Raw genomic sequence first — 26583 nt, forward strand, 5'->3', positions numbered from 1 at the left:
ATAGTAATGGTTATGACAAACAGTATGAATTCATAATCCGGTGTCTCTTCTCTTTTTGTCTGCATTTAATCATGTTAATTTACCTATAAATTAGCTGGGGGAAGAACTTTCTCCCATTTTCCTATCCCTCACTTTACTACAATTTTTTTTTTTTACTTTTACTTGCTACTTCTGAAAAAAAAAGGAAAAAAAAGGAAAAAAAATAAAATTGTGGTAGTATCCAGAAGTTTAGTTAAACTTTTAGAGCATTTCTAAAAGATTATAAAAATGATACAGCAAATCCTTCACTGGTCTGCGGTGGTTTAGTTGGTATACCATTAGGAGAGCCAGGATATATAACATTAAGGCATAAATTTGTTATAATTAGGAATTTCACAGAACAATAGTGATCAGTCCTGCTCAGTTAAAATAAGTTTCCTAGAAATGTGCTAATTTACTTACTATAGGCTTTTCTTAGGCATTAGTTTCATGCAAAATGTCAGATGGGCAGGGTTGTGTTTTAGCCTGAGAGCTTCTCATTTACTGCAACTTTAAACTGGGTCCTGAAGAAATGCTTTGACCTTCTGCAGGAGTCCAGGCTTCAACTTGTATCCTATCTTCCTGTTACGTTCTTTGAGTGGAGTTGTTCATTGTGCTCAAGAGTGACATTGCTGGGAAATGGTCTCCTCTATTTATGCACAGGATGGGCACTGTAGTGCACAGACAACTGCAGTATGAGATAATACATGCTGCCTCACTAATAACTTCAAGCTATTCAGTCTCTGTGGTGGTTCAGTTCGGAGCCTCTCTGGAATAAAGTGCCAACAGCGTGGTTTTTTATGATGCGAATGTATGTTAACTGGAGACTGATATCACTTCACTGTCCACTTGAGATTTATCTCACTGTGGACCAGAGGCTAAACTTGAACAAAGATTTGAGCAGTAAAATTCTAATGTTTTCAATTTGTTTAGTTCCTCTGCTATTTGGATATGAGCTCACTGTGCAACACAGCCACGAAGACAGAGAATACCACCCTAGGGGTGTATATATAAAGCTATCTCTTGTAAGACAAAATAAATAATAAGACCTTGGGTGATATGACATGTTACAATACAACTTTTGGCTCTTTATTATAAAGCAGGACATCTGTTGGATAGCAAAAAAAGATTCAGTAACTGAGAACATGACTAAGAAGAAACTGATTGAACTGGAGAGAAAGGGAAGATGTCTGAGAAGTCTGTGCAAATCCTGCATATCTGAGTAACAGCTGAAATTCTTCTATTGAAGTTGTGCCATAATAATTAATATTAACCAGCTGACAGAGAAAGAACCTCCTAGCAATGGCCCTGTCTTTGGATTGATGTTCAAAGACAAGTACTTGCCGTTGGCAAATACCAGTTAGTACCATCATCGTCTGCAGAGCCCATACACATTGCTACATTTTTAATCAACTATGCCACTCAAAAAACCCAAGTAAAATGTCTGTTAATAATCAGGTACAAACAGAAAATAGGAAAAAAAAAAAAAGTAAAAAAATTATATAATGATATTTCTTACTGGTATTCTGTTACTTGAATTTTCTTCTGATTGGACATAGTAAGAATGGAGGAAGTCCATAGTTAACAAAATAGATTGTGCAAGTGGTACAACATCATTAAAAAAATGTGCTTAAATGCTCTTTCGTTCGAAATGTCAGGCGAGGCAGTGAATAATGAGTAAGTTCTTCAATGACTAGATTAGAGGTGTGTAAACTCTATCTAACTATATTTATCAGTAACGTGTTAGAGACTTGCATAGATAAAGATTGCTTGTGAGACCAATAGAATGAAAGATAGTGTAGTAGAAGCATACCAAATATGTTGTTGGGAAGGTGATATTAATGCTCCAGTTTATAAAAGGAAATAATACAGGAACAGAAGAATGGGATTCAGAATGAAAGCTTTTTTTATAGCAGGTAAGTAACTTCTTTTCTTCAGTTTATTAGTTTCTGTGAAAGTATTTGTGTAGGATGCAAACTATATGTTGCAGAGAAATAAAATAAAAAATGTACATAGGCCTGGGAATGCTCAGCAGTTGTGGGGTTTTTTTTGTAAGAAACATTCTCACGTTTCATGGGTTAAGCCAACCACTGGTTGAGAGAATAGAGACTTTTTACAGAAAATGTGTGCATTTCTTACATTTTGCAATTACCATCAGAGATGACATCCCAGGTTAGAAGGGATACGTGTCTGATCTTGTATATTATTTTTTATGTTTCTGCTGTTTCTGATGCATTTGTTAGTACCTTGCATTTTTTACTTTCCCCATGAATGCATTAATGTACTCCCTTTATTTTGTCTAAAATAAAGTCTGAAGACAGAGAATGAAAGAATTTGACTTGGCAACTGGAGGATGAATAACAGCTTTATAAAGTGCTAATGAGAAGATTTAGAAGCTCAGGGCTACAGTAGGACTGTATTGCGTTATTTGAGTTGATATGTGTGTTACCTAAGCTTTAGTTATGTTTCACCCCCCATTAAATAGAAATCATCTTACTAAGTTCACTACTTGCATGGCGTCTATTCTGAAAATCCCTTTCTTTTCCAGGATTTTATTTTTCTCCATCCAGTGTCACTGGCTGTCTGCCATGCCTGTGCCACATAGCTGGTTCAGTGAATCAGAGCTGTGATAAACTGACTGGCCAATGTATTTGCCAAGATGTCTCTGTAACAGGGCAGACGTGTGAACGTTGCAAAGAACTTTATTATGGATTTGACTCTGTCACAGGGAGGTGAGTGTTTTTTTTTTTTACAGGTCACTTCTAGCTTCCTTGTTACATTTTTCTCGTAGTAGCTTATTTGAATGTTTAGTGACAATGAAAAGATGTGCTCTAGTTACATTAATCCTTTGAATTCACGTGGTACGTTGTAGAACCCTCTGTGCTCTGCTGAAGAAAATAGAACTTTTGCCACAGACAAACAGAAACTGCATGAACACTGAAAAAAGCTAATGCTATTGAATTTTACAGCTATTTGGTAATTGTTTCTCTATATTTTTTCTGCATCTTCAGTAAGATCTGGTGGTTTCTGAGGTGTTAATCATTGACTATTGAAATATGGATGATGTACCTTTCTATTAAGCAGTGAATACTTTTGAAGATTTCAGGAAGACATTTTAATAGGAAAAAAATAAGTAAAATACAAGATATACCTGTCTTTCCAAATTTCTTCTAGCAGTAGCAGTTGAAATGCTCACAGCACCTTTCCTCTTAAAAACCTTTTTTCTGAAGCAGTGTATTTTTTTTTTTTCTGCATTTAGTTATGTGCCACAGGGTAAATTGTTTATCTAATGTAGCCTGGAGCCTCTAGGTACACTGGAAGTATATGGATATGTTCCCTGAGATGCAAGAGGAAAACGTAACTGTATGTTGTACATTGTTATTCCAACTTTTGCTCTATCTTTGTTTTCCAGGACAATCTTAATTACTGCATCCCCAATTTCCTTTAGAATACCATGCAGAAAGATTGCACAGCTCTAATGCTATCATATTTTCATGCAGACTGATTGTGAAAAATTGTTTTGTTATATTTGGTATTTTTTCCTTAAAAAAACCAAACACAAACTGAAGCAAAATCTCTACAACATTCCCCTCCCATGCTTCTTTCCCCCAGCTAGTGTGGCGTAGACATGCTTTTAGGCAGTGATTATCAGTATCATCTTGCATATACTTGACATTATTCTGCAGATTTTTCACTTTAACTTTTATGTTATTGTCACTCATTAGGATATTTTAAAAATTATTTTTCACTGTTGCGGGTCACAGAGTTATCTGCTAATGGCCATAAAGTAATCTGTAGGAGTAAAGACTTCTTATTTTCACTTCCTGTCATTTCTGATGGTGAGGAATAAAATCTGTGTAATATAAAAGTTCCCCTTTAAATATATTTTCCTTACTGTTTTTGTAGTTACTTGAAATACATTGTTTTCTCATCTCAGTTTTAGTAGTTGATGTGTAAAGACTTATGCCCCTGTTAAGCGATAGGTCTCTTGTATTAGATATTGGCCTCAAATTGCATTTTGAGCTGTCTTCCGAAATTACAAATGTGGAAATATCTAGAATTAACTAGATCCAGGTCTTTTAAAGATAGAAAGATTTTAGAGTTCTGGAATTTGAATCAGAGTTGGCTTTAATACCTTAATACTACTTAATCCTCATGACAGTATTGAAGACTGCTCCGGTAGTACATTAACATGATTAACTTGTGTTGCATATTCTTGGCTTCCTTTTGGTTAGCATCTACTCAGGCAATGTACCTCTGTTCCTCAGGCAGAAACTTATATGCACAGAAAATTATAATGAGGTCTTTATTTGTTAATCTATTTTAATCCCTTTCTTTAACTGTTAGTATCTTCTTTAATAGAGTAATGTGCTTTTTCTTTCTTTGTAAAGTTGCAAAGTCATTTAAGCCATACTTGCTCCAAGTGTCTTTTAAGGACTCTGTGATTACAGAACAGAAAAAATATGAGCTATATGTGGTGGCAAAGATGTTTCTGTCTTGGCAGAACAGAATAAAAGATGAAAAATTGTTACAAACACAGATTCCGAGGCTTTAAAATTCTTCCACTCTCAAATGAACGTGTCTGTGAACTGATCTGCTTTCTGATGGTTTTGAGGTAAAACAGGAACTCCATATTTTGTAATGCTTTTCAGCTTAAGAAGCAGGAAGATTTCCTTGGCAATTAAAAGATCAGGGACACCGGATGTTTGCAGTGGTCTGAACAGATCTGTAATGGTTGTGGGCATTGGTACACATTTGAAATGCTTTACCTCTGTATTGTTTACTATAATGAACTAGTCAATGAACATCACAAATTGTTTATCTATATATATATATCTTGACAGATTACTGTTTATGAAATCCATTTAGCAAGCGAAATTTTCCCATAAGGATGAAAAATGAAGATTTTAAACAGATTGCTGGAGAGGCTCTAACTGCACCTAGAGAGTCAATGTAATAAAGGTTTCTCTATATTAATATTACAAAAACCATTTATCCTCACAAAATCAATATTGCAATTCATCTTGGCCTGACATTTCTCTTTCCATGATTTAAAAGTCTGTTTTCCTTGATTATATATAATTCGGTTTTAATAAAACTCAAGTATATTTGACTCAGAGTATCTCGAAGAAGCATTTAGCAAGAATGCTGAAAATATTTTACATTATTAAAGGTTTAAAAAAACTAGTTACTTTTTTTTAAAAAAAACATCTAACTGAATCCTTAATCCAAACTGAGACGCATGCATCTGCATAACAACGGTGCCAGCTCTAGTATTCTGCAGTTTAAGAAAATTATGCATCTGTTTACACAAAGATAATGTGTAATCCTGTGGAACAGAATATAACATGTATGCTGCTGTTTGCAGGATCTGGAGCCTAATTCAGTATAGCCTACACTTTTCCTAGAAGAAAATGCAACTATTTCAAGCGGAAAGCAGCAGCCCCACCCAAAACTGTTAATGTGACTGTATGTGTGTGTGAATTTCATTGTCTCATGTAAATGATAATGAAAACTGGAATACTCAGAGGGGCCTTATTCATAAGAGGTGGAGTATACACAGGAGCAGTAACAGAAATGTTACGAAATTATGAAATAATAAAGTACTGTCTTGCTGAGCAAGTAATTCTATCTTCATTCTTTTTCTCTAACAAACCATTTTTTTCAGTCATGACATTTAAATAGTCTAAACAAAACCTCTATTTGAAGGGGGATTTGAACGCACTACCTACAGATGAAAAGAATACAGTTTGAAAAAATGGCCCTTTTCTCTTGACTATAAAAGAGCAAACTACAGTATGGTGGTTTCCAAGAGAGAATGTATTTTATTTATTCCCAAAAGGATATTAGTCCATAAAACAAATTTGCAGCTCATTTTGCAGCTTTAGCTTTTATCAGCCTTTTTAAGGGTGTTGAATGATTACCCAGGAGATCACACAGCACAAGCTGCTGTGGAGTAAAGGAACTCTAATACAGAGAGCTCTGTGATGGGCAGAAAATGTATGTGAAGAGTTTTCTTAAACTTGTTTAAAAATCTGTCACATTTAATGTCTATTTCACTGATTATTGACCTGAATTTTAGTGTCCTAATGTGAAGACAGTTCCCACCTTCCCCTCCTCTCTCCCGTGCCTTGAAAATCTGTTACCTAAATCAAAACTGAACTTGCTTTTATTTCTGCCTTCATATAGATAGAAAGAGATAGACCAGGGTTTTGGTGATGACTGGAAAAATGGTGAAGTAACTTGTGTAAAGGCACCACCACGTATTTCCTGGAATCTGGTGACACAGTCCAAGGAATGAGCAGCCAATGTAAATCAACAACTCTTGTCTAGTCTTAGGGGTAGTGGAGCAAAGAGGACATGATGTGACTGTCTCTTCCTTGGACTCCTCCAAGTTTGCTTTGCTGCTTCATTGTCTTGGGACCTGGTATCTGGAGTAATTTAAGATTCCATCTAAGCTGGTGTTGCTTGTGCCTGAGAATAGGACATTTCCAGCTCAGGGCAAGGGGAGTGATATGTAGATTTCCCAGTATGTTTTAGCTGTATTGAACCATCCCACATTTCATAGAATCAGAATATCATGTTGGAAGGAACCTCAAGGATCATCTGGTCCAACCTTTCTAGGTCGGAACACAGTTTAGATGAAGTGGTCCAGCACCTTGTAAAGCAGTCTTAAGACTCTCCAGTGTTGGGGCATCCACTACTTCCCTGGGGACACTTGTTCCGATATCTGACATGGTTCCTCCCAGTCCATGTTTTTTCAAAACTCTTTTAGTCTGCAGCAATTAAGATACAATAGATTTAGAATCTAAAGTACAAAGAGTTATTTGCAATTGTTGACTTTGTTATGAGTAATAATGGCAATCTATATTGCAATGGATAGTATAACATGCCTTGCTTAACTTCTGAGATGTTCTGAGTCCTTGAATATTTGCGTAAACTTACACTGGTATCCCTGGTATAAAACAATGTTAGTGGGGAAATAGTACGTCAAGTGAAAAACAAGTTGGTTGTGAGAATTTTCACATGCAAAAGCCAAAGCATAAATTAATCCTGAAAGTACTCTACTGAAGCCAAAGAGATTTACAGAATGAAATACGGTATTTGACTGGTATAAATGTTTTTAATTTTGTTGTTCTTTTTAATTAAAATAATTTACATAATTAAATATTCTTTTTTTGTTATTTTCAATTTTGTTCATCAGGCTGCAAAGAAAAATGTGCTTTCACTTACAATATTCATATTTCTGCTATTTTGTTTTCTTTCCCTGTGTTAAACTGCGGTTATTTTTCTCCCAATTTATGTTTACATTCATCCTCCTTTATTTGCAGTCTGTTATTTTTTTTTTCAACTTCCAGTTGCCTTTGTGAACAAGAAATTATTTATTGATTACTTTTTACACAAGAGCCTAGTTTCCTCTAAGTTGGAAGGTTGCATATTTTGTGTGGAAACTTATGAAAGCATTTATACATGTATCACTGAATTCTACAGCTCTGCAAGGAAGGTGTGAGTAACTGTTGCAGGACTGAGTGCATAATGTGTTTATTATCAAGTATTATTATCCTTTTTGTGTGTGGATCAATATAGAAAAAAGCTCTTTAATTCTAAGTACTTTTAATCTAAATTAGGATACTATTTTGGCATTGACATTTTGTTTATTTTTATAATGGACACTTTTTTTGGTAAATTCCTTTTTTAATCAGGCAAATAGATTTTCTACCATGTCTCAGGCTACTTGAACTGTTTCATTTTTTAAAAAATTATGTTACCCAAGAATCTATTAAACAAAACCCTACTGTGCTTAACTGGACTCTTAATGTGTTTTGATCACTTCCTTGATTTGTTTTTGTTTATAGATGTCAGCACTGTAATTGTCATCCTGCGGGAGCCATTAGTGGGGCTTGTCATCTTGATACTGGACAGTGTGTTTGTAAACAATTTGTAACTGGCTTGAAATGTGACAACTGCGTTCCTGATGCTAGTAATTTGGATGTCCACAACCTATTTGGCTGCAGTAAAAGTAAGTGGATGTGAGATTTTAAAAGCATGTATTTCAAATTAATGTTTTTTATTGATTTAGTGAATATTGAATTAGGTCGGCAGTACCAAAACTGGGTTTGACTTCTCCCTGCTCTGTATTTCTGGTCCCTGAAGTTTGGGTGATTTTCACTGTGAGTGTCTTAAAAGTGTTTTCCAGAGAGATGTACAGAATGCTTCATGTCATGCACACCATTTATGCATGCAGTCTAACCTGGGGGGAAGTAATGACCCATAGTTCCCTTGCATTTCCCATGGCTAATGCGGAGTTCACCTTTTAGTCACACAAATGTAATAGTATTTGTACACCTTGCAGCTTAGCCCCCTTTCCTGCCATTGACAGGAGGCAGGAGACCTGTCTTCATACAGTCTGAAGAATGGAAGGTCTGTTCAAGACCTCCTCCTGGTAGTTATTAAGAATCTGCTCCTTATGCAATGTACCTTTCTCCTCCTGGGGCTTTTTTTAGTTCGTTTGGGAAAGTATGCAGTGTGGTATAACAGAGTGTCATAAAGTGGGGCTAAAGCTATGTTGATGGCCAGATCATGAATTGTAATGAACCATGTTGAAGTGGAACATCTGCACTTCCACCCTGGCAATAAGCCATTATATGAGGAGTTAGCATAATTTCAGCCTTTGTTTCTGCTACAAGTAGTCAAAATTAAGTGTTCAGATTTTCTTAACAGTGCACAGTGTCTAAGCTGACAGGCATTTTAAAGAAGAAAAATATTATATGTAATAAGAATTTTTTTAAGTTGCTTTTAGTTCAATGTTAAGAAACAGGCTTTGAGGACATTATACCGTGCAATGACAAACTGTGCGGGTAGGACTTCAGCTAACTTTGAAAAAGTTGTGTTCTGTTTTTTGTGACACACCTTACTGCTAACACAGTTAACAGCCCAGTCTTGGAAGTCATGTAACCAGGTACTGAGGTACTCCACATTGGTCATTTCTGTCAGCAGGCCTAATTAAAAATGGCCAGACTGGTCCTACTATGAGAGCTAGCTCAGGGAGCCATGTGTGGTGCAACAACAGGGTTAGACATACCTTTGTGATCTCTGGAGTGTGTTTCTGGATCCACCCTCAAAAAAATATGCCTTTGAATATTTTGCCTAGGTATTTATATGACATTCATCATTGCGATTTTTTTTCCTCCAAGTTTGGAAGTGCTTTAATGTAGGGTTTTTTTGCTTTTCCCGATGGTCTTCTGTAGGAGGCATAGTATGTATTCATTGTGCAGATAGTTGATTGGCTTGTTTCTTTAAAAATGTGGGATGTTTCAACAGAATGTATAATAATAATAATACATGGCACTTTTATGAAGCCGTTCATCTTCAAAGTGCTTTACAAACATAAACCAGCCTACTTATTTATGTTGAGATATACATTGGATAAAGGTCAATGGCAATTCAACTATAAAATTGATTAATAATAACATGACATAGATAAATAATATCATAGATTTTAGTTAGAAAAAAATGCACCAGGCAGTATTCTAAATGACAAGAGGAGTCCTCTTCTGGACATAAATGATATAGCAATTGCAATCTTTTGGTTATTCATACAAAAATATTTTAACTTGTTGCATAGATGCAGAGCTTTGCCTAGCTTGATATATATGGTTATTTTCATTGCAGAACAGTATCTTGTTGACACATACCATTACTGGTTATAAGTCTTATAAGGATATTTCTATGATTGTTCAGGTCATGTAAATGTGCTACATGGAGAGAAAATTTCAAAAATGCCAAAGGAATTTTAGGAGCACTTAATTCCTTCGGTTCTCAAACTTTACTCCTTTAGCAGACATCCACTTCCTAATTCAGCTGAACTCAAAAACTCTAGACTGGCAGCAAAACGACCTATGCTTTCTAATGGGAGATGATGATTATGTGCTCTGCTCAGTCTGATTAATTCTAGAAGTATTTTCTGCTCTTTCTTGGCTGTGAAGCTGTGGTAGGAGCAGGGCTTTTCATTATGTTACTTTCAATGAAGAGCTTCATCTAACATTTTAGATTTGTATTAAAATCCCATATGTAATGTGACCCACTGATGTTGGCATAAGTCACCACATCTATCACTTCTGTGGCTTGAGGTCCTCATGTCACTTTCTGCCTGCAACTTCACTCTTTGCTTCTTCTCTCGTGTTAGCTTGGCTGAACAGATTTTGATAATTAACTTTGGTGAATTGTGTACATTAAGCAAACATCCATGTAATGGAGAAGATAGTTTATAAACAGAAGGAGAAAAAAGTAATTAAAAGCCACATGTTTCTAACATTGGTATTTTCCTGTAATACTTAATTTAAAGGAGAAAAGCTTCTTGAGTGGTTCTGGGTTCTGCTCCTGGTAGCTTACTCTGTATACTGGTTTCTGTACTTCCCTCAACTATTGTCATTCCTGGAGCAAAATGTTTTCTTGTGGATTGGTGCTCTCCTGGTATTCCCTTCCTTAATGAAGAGGGAATGGCAAAGTCTGCCTTTAAGATAAGCTATAGCAATTACTAGCTGCACAAACAGACCAGTCGTGTTCTGTGCTAATGCACAGCATACTGAGGGTCAGAGAGCAGTGCTATCCTTCGTGTAACAGGCTGGCTGGAGATCTCATAGCAGTATATGGACTCATGCTCTGACCTGAATAATAACAGAAATATAGAATCATAGAACCATTTAGGTTAGAGAAAACCTTTAAGATCATTGAGTGCGACTGTAAAACCATATGTTTATGTGCACATGTGTGTATATGTATAAATCTGTGTGTATCTATGCATATAAAGTTTAATTTCTGAGTAGTTGCCATTATCTGAGAGGACCATGATCATACAGTGGGATTGGAAAACAGACGCTTTGACTACTCTTTCTGAAAATATGATACTTTTGGCTTGTGAACTTCAGGTTTGTTTTTCTGTAGTATGATTAAGTAGCACATTTTCCAAAGTTAATGGAGGTGATAGCAGAGTAGTATTTTGGTAAATAAGAATCTCAAGCTGATATCTTCATGTTATATACCTCGCTCTCCTTGATTTAAATTTCATTGGAAACAAATGGAAGTGAATTGCCTAAATAACCTTCAAAGTTCACCCATTTATGTTTTTTGTTATTTAATCAAGTAGGCTTATTGTAACGTTTCAGTTAAATTTGTAGTTAGCTGGACTTTCTGTTTCTATTCTAATAGAGGAAGTTACGCCTGGCCTATGCTAAAATGGAATTAATGCTCTGGAAAAAAAAACAAAACAACAAAACAACTAAATTACGGAATTCACTAATGTGATGAGATAAACATGTTCTCATTTTGTAAAGGTCTTGAAATAGATTTAAAAAAAAAAAAAGAACTTTTTGGAAAACTGTGGCATACTTGATTTAATTGGGGGGGCAGAAGAGGATTAAATTTGTAATTTGTTTAAATGTGTAAATTTGTTTTGTGTACTTGGATAAAAAGCTTTGTTGGAGAGCATTTAGATGGGTCACTTTAGTCTATTTATGTCTTCCCTTATTGACTGTATGTTTGTTTGACAGTTTTTCTTTGAATAAAACTTCAAATGCAGTTTCTTTGCATTTTTAATTAAATGTGTGTGATTATTGATTACCTTCATTTTTACATCTTACATTTTTTGTGTATGCTTCAGCTCCATTCCAGCAACCTCCACCTACAGGAAAAGTTCTCAATTCTTCTGTGATAAGTCTTTCGTGGAGCTCCCCTGACTCTCCAAATTCTAACAGGCTTACTTATCAGCTCTATAGGGATGAGGCTGAAATTTATACAACAGAAGACTACTACCCTTATAGTAAGTGTTTACAGGAAGATGACATCAAAGGTTTTGTGGGTTTGTGTGTGTGTGTCCATATCTAAATGTGCAGTTTTTCTCAATTATTTCCCATTTCTGTCATTATCGCTTGCTGTGATTTTGAATTGAACATTATTGTTTTCCTTTAGTGAGTTACTGTTCTGTGCTATTGATTTTGTTTGAAAGAAATTAATAATCCAGTCTAAAATCTGGCAAACAGTAATCTGATAATTTTTTACTTTTTAATCTGAAAAAACTGACTTACCAAAAGCATTCCCTTCAAAGATACACAGGGTCCAAAATCTAAAAGTGCTAGAGAAAGAATTAGTGTGAATGGAATGCACCATAATGTGTTTAAATTCACTTTTTTCATTCTCTTGGTTTTAAACTGTTAACAGATTAGGAAAGCTTTTTGTGGTCTCTAACTTTTAGCACCTTCTGTTAAGCTATCGGTGTAGCTCCTGATTTGCCTTTAGCAGCACCACTTCTCTCATGTTGAGGCTTGCAAAGGGATCCTCAGAAGGCAGTCCTCAAGGATTCAACACTTTGTCCTAGCTGGAAAGGCCATTTTGTGCTAAGTATTGATCCTCTTATCACAGAAAAAGTGTTAGATTTGGATACTGGGTTTATGTCTATATGGCACACAACTGTGTTTTGTTTTTGGGTTTTTTTTTTAGAAGACAGGTGCAGTTTAATGCCACTCAGGTTTGTTTTCTGTTCTAGAAGCTTTAGTTTTTTGTATTTTCATACTGATGCAGCACTAATATTTTGCAGAAGTTGAGTCTTTTGAATTATCGGCATGTATCATGGGTGAAAAAAAAATTTTAAAAATACTGTTATTCAGAGGAAGCTCAGGTCTTTTGGAATACATCTAACATTTTAATGTTCTGGTGCATGCTGCTGTATTATGGTTGATAATGCTGTGAATTTGGACACTGCTGTACATATCATGAGGAAAAGTATGTGACCTCATGTAAGCATGGGGATTAAGTCACTGAGATAATGAAACATTACAAAACAGTTAAAAGAACAGAAAATATTTTAATGCCTTAATTTAGTTTTAAAGCCTAACTTCAGTAAAAGTTTGATTTAATTTCTAAAGAAAAGCTATTATACTTTTACAGGGCATAAATTTATTACAACATATACCTTAAAATGAGTGCATTCTTGAGGATGTTATTTCATAACTGTGCCTACATACTTTGTAGAGGGTGAAAAATTCTTTATAATGAGACATTAGCATGTTTCTGTTTCATGCAACATTATTTTGTAAAAACAGATTTGATTTCAGATGTATTTGACATTTTCTGCAATGCCCCTAATTAATTATATGTAATCATATGTTAGTGTTTGAATAACAAGAGTATGTTGTTAAGGCTGTCAGAACTTTTGATAATGTTACTTTTTTCTCAGTATATTTTGAAATTTTTAATGCTTGTGGAATGCCCTGAATGTGCAACTGAATGAACATTATCTTATGACTAAATGAGAGTTTTATAAAACATTGAACTTCCTAAGGAAAACTGAGAATAAACTTCTAAATTGGCCTGGTGATCTGGCTGCTAGTATTGCAGAATGCCTGATTAAAACAGTATTTTCCTAAATGCTCTGGGGAACCAGAGGCTCAGGAGATACTGATCCTTGTCTTGAGAATAAAATGAAATACTTTCTCTGAAATGTGAAAAAAACCCCCAAAGGTTACTTACGATGTTAACTCCAAACTACATTGGTTCTAATTATTTATAAATGTAGCTAAATACATGGTTGAACAATTCCCCTGAGGAATGTAGAACCTACTACCTTTTGGCTTCCTGTTGAGATAAAGTTGTCATCTGATAATCAGGTGTTCATTACCATGGTTTGAAAGGCATGAAGAGGCGATTCCTGATCTCCTTACCACTGGACTTCAGCCATACATTTGTGATCACTAAATGCAATTGAAGCTCTGCAATCAATTACTGAGGAGCTGGTGCTACTTTTGTTCTACAATGTCAAGGGTTTGAATATCTAGCAATACTAATAATTTTTTGATCTTCCTCTCTAAGTTGTAACCAGGGCTGGTGTGGGAAACAGTTCTTCCCCACCTAAGTCTAAACAAAATGCCTGTTAAGTCAGCAAAGGCCTTCTGCTGATTATACCCGGCTCGTGACACCTGGTTTGTCAGTGGAGACAGACTGGAAGGACTGTGTCCTCTCCATTTGCTTTGAAAATATTTAAGAGTATCCATGCTCTGCCATGTAATATATTACTCAATGTAAACTATTTCTTAAGGCAAAACAATGTATGGTGGTATGGTTGTATGTAAATTTTTACTGTGCTGTGATGACTAAGATGTGTAACTGCTTCTGGGCTATACTCAGGAGCTATTCATGGTCATGGCTGCTAAAAAGCTATCTAGAGTAATGGTAAGTAGCGGGTGAGAAAGGTAAATATAGGTTTTGAATATTCCTTTTTAATATTGTTTGCTTGTCTATTTCTCATCCAATATAAAATGCTTTTCAAATGAATTATTGAGCCCTATTTTAGAAGTCAGAAAGTGAAAGCACAGAAAGGTGACATGTTTGGACTTACACTATGAAATGAATCAAAAACAGTGGTGTGAGAGTTTACAGAATGGTTTGGCTGTTTGTTTTTTTTCTAAATCAGATGCACTAATATGGATATTTATTTACATTTGAAATAATTATTTTCAAGCAAAGGAAGAATAAGAAGATAATTGTATTAATCTTGTTCATGGTTAAAGCAGGAACTATGAGAAATTCAGTAGAAAAACTATTTTTCTAGTCATTCAAACGTGCAGTGGAAGATACTAAAGGAAAAAGGGGAGGGATTTTTCCCTGTTACAAAAATAAAAAATAAAAATGAGTTTCCAAATTACTGTGTTCATCATGATCTCAGGAAGACCATGCAAACAGGCATAAATATTTTATGTAGAATCATAGAATCATTAAAGTTGGAAAAGGTCTTCAAGATCATTGAGTCCAACCATAATCCAACATCCTGGAGTAGAGCTGGAAAGACTTAAAGTATGCAAATGAAGATTATTTTTAATGCATTACATTAATACATTTTTCTTCTCACCTGTTTGGTTTAGGTGTTCAGACCTTCATGGATACTATGTTATCCCCATATTCCTTCTATTCCTATTACATCCAAACCAGCAACGTTCATGGTTTTACAAGAAGTGCCTCAGTGACATACCGAACAAAATCTGGGACACCTACAGGAAGCTTGCATTTAAATCCCGTTCTGCCTGTTAGTCACCACTCTGTTTTACTTTACTGGACAAGCCTCTCCAATGACTCTGGGCCAATAGAGAAATACATTTTGACATGTAATAGCGTGGTTGATATTCAGCCCTGTGGTCATTATGAAGGCTTAAAAACTTCAGCAATTATTTGGAATCTCAGCCCCTTTACGAAGTACATTTTTTCTGTGCAAGCTTGCACTAGTGGAGGCTGCTTAAAGAGCCAGCCAGTCACAGTAATTACTGCACAAGCTCCTCCAGAAGGGCTACACCCACCCATGGTAGACACCATCAGCTCTACAGAACTGGCTGTGGAATGGTCACCACCTGAGAAACCAAATGGTAGGACATTGTATTTACTTTTGTAAGTCAAAGATTTTGCAAAGAAAAAGCTGCATCTTCTCAAATCTGGTTAGAAAATTCTTATTCATGTGACATACACTGAGAATGAAGTAAAGCATTGTCTTAATTTCCCTGTCTGCCACTAAACATACCCTCACAGTCTGCATTATTCTTTTTGAGTCCAGAAATCTTAACTGCATGTGTTTGGTCCAGGATTTAGGGCTTAGTGGCATCTGCTGCAGCAAAAATCACATTTATAATTAAACATTTACAGTAAAACTAATTTTTTCCTAATTTGCCAAATAACCTTGTTCAGACAGATGTGGTGATATTGCCTTACAAAGAATAAATAAGCAGCTAATAGTTATGGAAAAAAAAAATCTAAGAATTAACAGAGAAATCTGTTTTTCAAACCATCCGTCATGTGTAGTAACTAATTGTATTACCAGTATAACTTGGTTAGGGATTAGGCGATTGCCAAGAGTTGCTGGTCTAACTGGTGTAGTAATATTTTAGTTTTTTGAAACTGAGAATGGAGCTGCTGGAGAATACTTCTGTGACACTGCAGATTTTGCTAGCAAATGCTTTATCTTTTAATATATGTCAAGTGGAGCTTTGTGAACTTGCACTTGCATGCACAAATACTTGTGTGTGCAAAAACTAGCATTTTGATCTGTTCACAAAATGTGCATCTGTGCATGGAGAGCTCGGCTTTCTCTTTGAATATCTTATTTGCTAGCTACTACCTGAATAGACAGGAAGAATGCCTGCATAAGAATGCCTTTATGTAGTTAGAGGAGCAGTTCATGATACTTGCTATCCCTCAACCTGTAGCATGTATTCTTAATAGTTTGCTGGCATGTAATTTACAGTGCAGGCATATTTCAGCAATATTCTTATATTTCTTTTGATGTCTGGTCAAATTTCCTGGTATTTTCAAAGACAATGAGAGAAAACCTTTTCTCCCAAGCCACCTCTCCTGTTATATGCATGAGTACAGCCCCAAATATATACATTACATGGTAAATATCTATCTGCTGGCTTTGTTATTGTCTAATCTTTTCCATTTGGCATATCTCCATTCAGCTTTCTTACACTCCATTCCTACAGTTAAACTGCTTCCATGATCCAACCTAGGTCACATGTCACTTCATATTACAATACCGAAGTGGTTATATTTTGTTCTCAAGTCGTAAGACCTTCCTTGCATATGTAGTAGGTTTACATTGCTGGAAAACTGACACGTATATCGTCTATCCAGTAGTATGTTCTAAATATTAGCATTGAACTGTCACTCAGAAATTTCCTACCTGTTGTGTAAAAATAAAATAAATAATTTGAAAATCAGAGGCCTGAAGTAATTTTCAATAATATTTGGTCAGAACTTCAGGGTGTAGTCTTCCAGTGAGGATGAAAGAACTCATGTAATCCAGCCATTTGTTTTCAAATTCCAAAATTGCATGGAGGGGAAATTCAACAGTGTAATGCAAGAAATGCCAAAGTGAGCATTTGAATAAAAGCAGCAGAAATTAGGAAAACTTCTTATGCTATATTTTCTAGGATATTGACTGACTGATTGGTTGTTAGCTCATTAAATAATTAAATAGGTGTTGATATTTTAGTAGAACTCTAGAAACCACTTAAATGCACTAATTTTTCTGGCTCGCTTTTTCCTGTAGGCATAATTATAAGATACGAACTTTTCATGAGAAAAAAATTAAAACCAGCTGAGAACGATCTTCCTCCTGAAATTCGTATTTTCCAAAGCAGTGGATGGTTCAGTCCTCAACCAGTTATGGAGTCTGCTAACGAAAATGCCCTGGCTCCACCGCAGACCAGTACCACAGTCACTGATCTGGAGCCATTCACAGAGTATGAATTTTGTGTGCTGGCAGTAAACATGGCAGGTAGTGTATCTTCAGACTGGATATCAGGACAAACAGGAGAGGCTGGTAAGTATTGGTTTGAATTGGTCTTCAGAAAGGAGGTTCTAATGAGTTCTCCCAAATAGACATTGATTGCTTAGAAGGCAATGACAGAGCCCATGTTTTGCAATTAAATTTCTCCATTACATTGTGGTTGCTTTTGTTTGCTGCTAACTTGAAAATCCTGTCCTCAGTCTTTTGCTCCTGCAAAACAGCAGGCTAAACTAATTCCCCTTTCAAAATGAGTCTTTGTGCTTATCTGTTCTTAAATATTATATGTTATAAAAGTGTTAAATTGTATTTGGGACGAGGTCCATTAGTGTGTTGTTTGTATGTAACAGAAGTGCTATGAGTTGGTATCCTATTATTACAGAGTAATCAGGTGGGGATTTAACTGTAGTGCAAACAATCATTTTACAGATTTACTATGGAAGACAGGGGAACTGTTTTGTAAGAAGTGAGAGACATGTTAATTTCAAACTGGCCTAGCAAACAAAATTGCTTTTAAGATGCTGAAGTATTGAACACTTTTGGCTTTTATCAGTTTTTTCCCAGGTTGCATTAAGTTTTTCTTCCAAGACTTTTTCATTTGTATGTACTTTCCTACCTGCTACAGGGGTTAGGGCTTTAGTGCTGATTAGTATTTCTTTGAAGGTGTGGGCAGAGTTTTATTCTGCATTCATGGCCAGAGTAGGAAACAGGAGGTGAAGAAGTACTTCTTATGTGCTACCAAAATTATCTGAAAATTCCTGTTAGACTTGAAAATAAGGTTGCAAAAGAAAAAGACTAAAGCTTGTGTTGCACACATTGCTCACTTATTTTATGAATGTTATTGTATTGATTTTATTTTAGCCCCAGTGTTCATGCCACCTCCATCAGTATTCCCTCTTTCACCATATTCTCTTAATGTGTCATGGGAAAAACCTGAAGATAATTTAGCAAGAGGAGAAGTGATGGGATACAGTATCAGTTTGATGACAGAACAAAGGTTCTTGCCACCATTTTCCCAGGTACCACTGTTAGTTATATTAAGTTTTTCCTAACTGGTAATGTTATCATTACTAAAGTCTGATGTCCTCCTTGACGTTGTGTTGAATTTTTTCCATGGTTTGCTGTATATCCTCTGATCTAACTTTTCCAGTTATTAGTTTGTCTTGAGTGCTCTGTAATGTTTATGCTACTTTCAGGTTTTAAGTTGTATTCCTGAGCTGACTTGTTTTCAGTAGTGGGTGAGATTCAAAACCAGGAGGGACAAGATTAAGCAATGATATTTAAATTGCTTTGATCTTTGTATGTTCCAATTCTGAATTATTACTATATTTGCTGATATGCTTAAAGTCATGTAATTTCATAGGAATCTCTCTTTTCATTATGAAGTTATCTGTCTGGCTTCCTTGGATTATGGACAAATCTTTGAAATGGAGAAACCTAAATTAGAAACCTAAAATCAGCTTTCTGAAGTCCAAATATGCAATTTCAAAATACTGTTGTAATTTTGGAGTGATGTGTTTTGGCAAATAAATACTATGGCAGTAGTAGTAAGCTGAAATCTTTGGAATGAGCAAAGAAACACGATTGCTAATCAGAATGTGGGAGTGAGTCTGTTGCTCTGACATTGTATTTCTTGTTTCAGAGTTGATTCTGTCTTTCAGTGGTACCACAGATGACCCTCACTTTATTTATCTGTGAGGTGGAGATACTATTGCTCTGGGGCTGTTATAACAATATGTAAATGTAAATTGTTCCTGGTCACAGGCTTGCAAGATTTTTCATTCAAATAAACATCTGATAAAGAAGAAATCTAAAATACAACAGTTTATTCAGTTCCACTCTCTCAGATAACTTATAGTAAAGCAAGTTCAAATGTCCATAGGTATTAGTCATTTCCCTCCCTCAATGCCTGCTAATCATGTCACTCATTAAATAGTCGTCAGATTTCACCATTTCATAGTGTCATCTTCTTCATCTGGGTTGTAGCTGCGCTGTTAGTAGTGGTAACTGCACCACCACAGTTTTATGAGGCAATAACTTTGTTTCCTCATTTATCCACTCAGGAACTGGCTTATTACCTCATAAAACAGTGTGATGGGAAGCATTATCACCTAAACCCTAGCTTGTTCAGATTCTCCAAGACAATCCTCTCCCTCAGTTGATCTTTGCAGGCTTTTCCACATCTACATGAAGGAATCTGCAAGTTCAGAGACAAGCTTCTTATTAGTGAACATGTCATCAATTAATAAGAATGATAATATTATTAATGAACGGTCATCTTCCAATCTGTTTGCTTTGCAGGTTTTGCATATAGCTGAGGCTCATGAGAAATCCTATGTGGCGATGGGATTAAAACCTTACAGGACATACAACTTTACTGTTACTCTCTGCAATCAAATTGGTTGTGTGACCAGTGAGCCAGGAATGGGGCAAACCTTGGCAGCTGGTAAGGAAGCAATCTGTTTCAAAGTGCAAAGCTGACACACAGTTTACTAATGAATACCATTAAGATGATCATACTTAGATGCATAGTGACAGGGGTAGGTGTTGTATTAATACAAAGTGACTTGCTTAATTGTTATTTGTTTATCTTGACAGATTAAGAATAAAAATGTTTTCAATGAAGGTTTAAGGCACGCTATTATGGCAATAGGATTTGTCTACTACTCTCTCAATTGCAAGCTATGTATAATTTTGTTCCTGTTTATTTAAATGGCAGCTCTACTTAAATGTAGCTGATCCCATTAATCCATTTATTATGCTAAGAAGTTTTTAACTTGGAGGTTTTTGTGTGTGTGTCATATATGCACAACAGTGTATGCAAAATGCACATGCTTAGCCAATGCATAGCTTAATATATGAAGAAGGAGTTGTATGAATTTTGCATTCAGCTTTAACATATGTGCATAGCATATTTGTGTGTCTAAATTGAAACCAACATATATGCTTTGAGCCTCCTCTCTTGAAAATGTTTATTTAGTCCCTGAGTTTTATGAGATTTTGCTTTTTATGTATGTATACTTATACATTCCTAGAGAAACAAAACTTAAGAAACTGTGTAGAAGTGCTTGTGCATCTTAAGAAATTTTCAGCCTTTGGGTTTAATTTCAAACACATGTATCAGGGATTTCAAAGGTACTAACTTTCTACAAATTTGGGGGTAAATAACCATAAAACTACAGAGCAGAGAAGGAGAAAGCCTGGATTTACTTTGAAGGAAAGACTGGCATGGACTCACTCCTAAAACATCAGGGGATCAAGAAAGTTTTGAGAGAGAAATTGTTAGGAAAATTAGCTTCATAAGTGTCTTTATTCATGGAATGAGGAAGTCAATACAGCTCTTAAATACTCTAAGTACAAGCTCAAAATCCATGCTATGTGACATACTGGCAGTCACTGGCAGAGAGCTGACTACTTAATATTGTGGCTTGCTTTTGTGTAGGCATTTAAAACACATTAATTACTTTCACAATATTAGCATTTTCAGTCAAGCAATTAGTGGTTTTGTTATCTGGATGTTGTGATGATAATCTTTGAAATTACCTTTCCCATATAAGTTGGTCTCCCATAGGAAAAAAATCTGAAAATTTCTGCAGTGCAGAATGTTTTCCTTGGCTCCCTGGGCTGTATTTGAGTTGTCTGAATTTCATCAAAGCTCCTATGGGTAATCAAGGAAGAGACACAGGAGCTTCCAGAGAGGGAATAAGATTTGCCCAGAGCCAGTGAATAGGTAGTTTTATATACATGAACTGAAGTGGAATTTAAGCTGTTGGGATATTACCTGTAGTCTGCCTTCTGTCTATTTATTTAATTGCCTTTCCATTTGTTTGGAAGTGGAAGACAGATTATTTATTCCCTTATTATCAGTACTGTCTTTCTGTTTTGGTGGGCAAAGATTTTTCTGTCAGTCTCTTGCTGAACTGCTGATTTCAAAATTGATTTTGTTACCTCATACTGCCACCTCTTTCAAGTTTCAAGCAAGCCATCTATGGTCTCATACTTGTATGACTATGACTTTATCCCGTAGCATGCAGCCATGCAAAGAACAGCTTTCCAGTCAGTGCTGATAACCATGGAAATAAATATGGCCTAAACAGCACACCTTATTACTACAAATTATCCAACTTTGCATTAAAACATTTATTAAAAGATTCAGAAACAATAGCTTAGTTATGCTTGACAGCTTGTTTATGACCATCTCCTCCCTGGCTGTGTTAATACTTAGAGACCTATCACATTAGAGAAGACAGAAGAATACAAAACAGAATAACAGGCATCTCCCCATTTATTAGCAGTTTACAGCGTAGCCTTTTCCTGGTGGCTGTTTCAAGCCTTGAAGGCAACAAAATAAGTCTGTATGGGAGTTCTTTTATGCTTTTAAACCATGTTAATGCAATATCATAAATTTCAACAAAGTAAAGAGCAGAACACATAAATTTGCATGCAATTTTGTCTTCCACCATTACTATTTTTCATTTCTGGAGAAAATTGCTCACTAGTCTACATCCAGGTTTGTTTTTGTATGCATGTTCCATTTTATAAAGTTCTCTAAAACTGTGTTTCCAAAGAAGATTTAGGAGAAACACTATCTACGTGATGACTTCTAGATTGAAGTGAATTCAGACTTGGAACAAAGTTAGGAGAATCCAATCCCAGTCACTTGTAAAATTAGATGATCAAGTCTTAGTCCATTAATATCCTTTTGTGTCATTGAACGATGCAAAATGAAATTAAAATTGCCTTCCTAGGACTGTTGAGGAGTTCTGTTTCATGAAGAAATGTCTCCCTGGCATGGAGACAGCCTCTCTGGCTGGATGCCAGTCACCCTCCATGCCCTGGCAAAGGGAGCATTTCAGAGGAAGTCTCGACTGAAATGTGCTCCAGCATGATGGTCCCCTTGTGTCGTAACACAATCCAGGAGCTTTGAGTTGTGTTCCAAGTTGGGCTAGAGGTTATACTAAATTAGACCAATTATTCTTCTTTGGTCCTGAGGAGGATAATGGAAAACCATCTCTACTCCTTCCGTGTGTGAATTATACTGATGTATCATATGGAACATTTAAATCAGTGGTACCTTGATGATTGTGATTTTGGCGTGTCCAGCTGATCTATATTCACAAGCAGGTTCCTCGTGGAATTGCCAGTGCTTTCTAAAATTTTCCACTGGAAGTCTCAAGTGATTTTTAAGCTTAGTGCATCTCCAATAGGTTAATTTTAAAATTAGCATTAAGGAAACCCCAAACAATTCTTCCAAATCTATCATTCTTTTTGTATGGCAACATGTTTTTCTTACATGGTGTAACACAGCAGATAAAAACGGGGGCAGAAAGAAGGATGTAAAATCGTTAGAAACAAAAACACTGAGAAGGAAAAGTAAGACGTGTTGAGAGAGAATTTCAAAGACAAATAAAAGACACTTCTGCAGTGAGGGGCAGAATTTAAGTGTGAGACCCAAGAGAACAGAAGCATAAGAAACAATCTGCCCATCTTTCAATGAGAAGTCTTTTGGAGTATAACTTAAAATTGGTTCACATAATTCAGAAGCAAACAAAGAAAGCAGATTCCTTCTAACCTGGTTCAGTATAGGCATCTGTATCAGGGATATCTCACGAGTAGCATTGCAGGAGAGTGAAAGAAAATGAAATTCAGCCATATGTCCTTGCTTCTGTCAGACTGGCAAAAAAAGTCCTCTTCAACAATATATACACCCACAGTGTTGGTAAATGAAGAAGACAATCGAGCCAAAAGAATGTGAGGAGAGTGAGGAAGCAAACAAAATGGAATTAATAAGAATTGAATTACTTTATAAAAAAGCTGAGGAGAAACTGACATGAATGTGTATGACACCAGGAAGAAGAATAGGTAAGATAAATAACAGAACTTGCACAGATGTGTCTGACGCATGGCCAAGTCTGAGAATGGTAAGAAGTGTTGGAAGATCAATGTTGCATGATAATGCAGCATTGGAATGAAATATCAAAGCAAGCATGTCAAGGTAATGGAAGAGGAGAATTAACTCATGTCTGTTATTCAAAGAGGTGACTGGACAGAAACAGAACCTCAGTTTGGCATGTTTGGATACAGATACACAGACAGTTGACTTTTGAAGACTGGATAATTAAAAAAAATATGTACTACATTTTTAATCAGTATTTTAAACGTCAGACTAAGGATGCGCGTTCTACAATCCATATGGAATTTTAAATACTCTCTATGCAATGCAACATTGTGCAGATACTATGGAAAACCTTGGCTGATAGTTGAAGAAAGTTCATTTTTAATACTTTGTTTGAAACTTTGATATGCAATCTGAGCTTCCTTTTTGTCTTTGCTATTCCAAGATCATCAGATGAAACTGAATGTATATAACTGAAAGCAATAGTGGGCAGTAGTTACACATTTTCCATCTCAACACTTCGACTCACATTTTATTATTTTCCTTTCTCCAAGTTCCACTGAGTTCAAATTCCTGTTCATTTCTGAGATTAGCATTCAGCTGGTTGTTATTACTAGGTCTTAGGCTTTTTAAAATTTATTTTCAAAAGTGCTTTTTGCTCTCTGGTTTTATCTCATGTAGGATTCCAACTTGCTACCTTGGAATCTATAGAACTGTAATCCCTGGTACCACTGAAAGACCTGGTCCATTAAAAGGGATTTTTGGACAACACGTTTGCATAAAATTATTACTTTGCATTAATCTTTACAGCTTCTACCCAGACAAATAATGCATGTTTTCAAAATTTTTCAGTAAGACAGTGAAGCATCTTTTTTTTCTTTTTTCTTTTTTTTTTTTTTTGGTCCAGCGATTTCTGATGTTTCAACAGGATGGAATTAGCCATGTGAGTGCTTGGACTAGTACAATTGCGTATCCACCCCCCCTCAAATCAGATAGTCAAAGGTTGCCTTAAACAATCTATACAGCTATGTTTCATTAACTACTGTGTGACTGAGCTTATTTCTTGTAATTAAGTTCGTCTTTCCTTTGCCCTTCTTCATTTTTTTTTTAAATTTCATTAAAAAAGCTTTTTTTTTTTTTTTTATAAGAGGCACCAAAGTATGGCTTTGTGATTACTGCCATTTACCCCAGCACATTGTATTCCTGATCCTCTGCTTTTGATGGCAATTACAGGGTTCAGAAGCTAATTTGTAGAAGATATTCTTCCAGCACCAGCTGCATCTGGCTTCTTGGCAGACTTCTCAAGCAGTTGTATTGGTGCCTTTGGAGTTGCCTCTGTGTTTGCTGGGCTAATGATGCTGATGGGCTTTCTGGGCTGTCTTACACTCCTTGATGTCATTTTCTTTTTGATTACCCTTTTAATCTGAGTAATTTGTCCATTTTCCCATTCATGAATAATGTCTGGTGCAAGCCCTTTTCAAAAGCCTCAACCCATTTGTCGTGGCCAATACAGCAGTTGTTTATGCCTGTCATAGACTTATTTTCTACGAAACCATATGCCTCAATTTTAAAATCACTAATAGTCATTAAACAGGTAATAAGTAATGTATATTTTCCTGTGTTACAGAAGAGAAATACGAGGGCCATTTGCTGCTGGCCTGAAAACACAGATTGCTTTGCATGCATGTACATAAGTCTCTTCATTGTGAATAGGACCCAAAGTGATTAAACAAGCACTCTTAATATGTTAATTTATAATTTTAATTACAACAATCTTGTATATATAGTCATTAGTGAATACTAATATAAATATTTTTCTACCTTTTTATTCATAATGCATAAACCAATCATCCAGTTACTTCTCGGCAGTTGCCTGTTTCTGTTTCATAATACAATCTTTGTTCTTAGTTATGAATGCATTTTGTTCATTCCTGTCTTGAATAATCCCTCATTAAGCTAGTCACTTTCTGCTCCACGCTAAAAAGGAAAAATTATCATGCAAATGTGGCATGCCATATTAAAAAGCACATTACCAAACACTTTTGTTGCTGTCCTTCAATTAGTTTCCCTTCTTTGAATTTAATTTCATTTGTTGTTAAACTACTGACTTGATGTATGGACTCATGAATTTGAGGCTGCTGCCAAGAATGTAGCAGGGAAAAAAAAAAAAATCAAAGCCTCTTCAGAAAGCTGCAGAGGCAAAGCTGAAATGAATTTGCTTCACCTTTGACAAGAACACTTGAACAGCATTGGAATCCTCTGATGATTCAGCTTGGCTAATTATCCAATTATTTATTTCAAGAATAAAGACACTGTTTTACAATTAGGAAAGTGTAAAGTAATCTGAGAAATTTTGTAATGACAGATGACTTAAGTAACTTCTGAGATAAATAGTATCTACTCAAACTTGTCTTGCCAAGCGTTCAAGCTGTAGTTAAACTGCTCTTTGAGTTTCAGGAAATTATTAGGGACTCAAAAATTATTTGTTTCTTCTCCCCTACGAACCATGTATTATACTTCAGAAAATAGCTCAGATTGTTCTTTTCCCTCTGTGTCGAATTTGCAAGGTTTTAAAGATATGTTTAAGTTGCATTCCTCTTGATTAAAAGCTTTTGGTTCAAAGCAATGCTTTTTAATTGCCTAATGATATAAGTCAGTTCTTAGAAAAGAACCGTGCATTTAGGAGTTCATTTGCAATATAACTGAAAAATTCATTGCATGGCAGTAAAACAATTTACTGTTAATTACAAGGAGAAGAATTTGCTGTACCATGCTCACAGATTGCCATGAATCATGCAGCACTCCTAGAGATTTATAACAGATGTGTAAGTGGGATGAATTAGCAGGGTTTAATAACAGAGACACAAATCATGCAGACTTCAAGGAGCTTTAATTGATATACTAGAATGTGACGGGCATGAATCACTCAGCCATTCAACAGCACTGTAACATATGGTCAGCTCAATATGCTGCATCTTAAATCGGTTGGTGAGTTGTTGGTTGTCCCATATGGTGGAAGCAATATATTTTTCATGATTTTTAAAAATACTGTGTATTACATCTATTTTTAAAGAAATATGATTGTGACATGCTTGTGTTATTAAATTTTCTTTTGATGTCTGTTATGGATGATTTTTATTCTTTTTGGGGAAAGAATCCAAAATGGGCTCTAAAGAATCTTCTAAAAAAACCTCACAATATTGTCAGAACAGGAGAGTATTATTATTTCTTGACTCATTTGCTCCTGAAATGACTGATAGTGTTGTGAAGTACAGAAAAAGGAAAGATCATACCAGAAATACTATGGCAATCTCAGGGTCCTCTGGACTAATAACTTGTAGCAAAA

The 26583-nt window shown here is 35.6% G+C and overlaps 1 protein-coding gene across 1 annotated transcript in view; it reads left to right on the forward strand.

Moving 5' to 3' along the window:
* USH2A (usherin) overlaps positions 1-26583 on the forward strand; it is a 388839-nt gene that overhangs the window by 76847 nt on the left and 285409 nt on the right. The window contains exons 13-19 of the mRNA XM_051613556.1: positions 2567-2750; positions 7875-8038; positions 11678-11836; positions 14931-15425; positions 17105-17377; positions 18203-18360; positions 19643-19787. Coding sequence (XP_051469516.1) covers positions 2567-2750; positions 7875-8038; positions 11678-11836; positions 14931-15425; positions 17105-17377; positions 18203-18360; positions 19643-19787 — 1578 coding nt within the window. The remainder of the gene's footprint in view (positions 1-2566; positions 2751-7874; positions 8039-11677; positions 11837-14930; positions 15426-17104; positions 17378-18202; positions 18361-19642; positions 19788-26583) is intronic.

This window comes from Apus apus, chromosome 3 (assembly GCF_020740795.1).
Source record: "Apus apus isolate bApuApu2 chromosome 3, bApuApu2.pri.cur, whole genome shotgun sequence".
Classification (NCBI taxonomy): Eukaryota; Metazoa; Chordata; class Aves; order Apodiformes; family Apodidae; genus Apus; species Apus apus.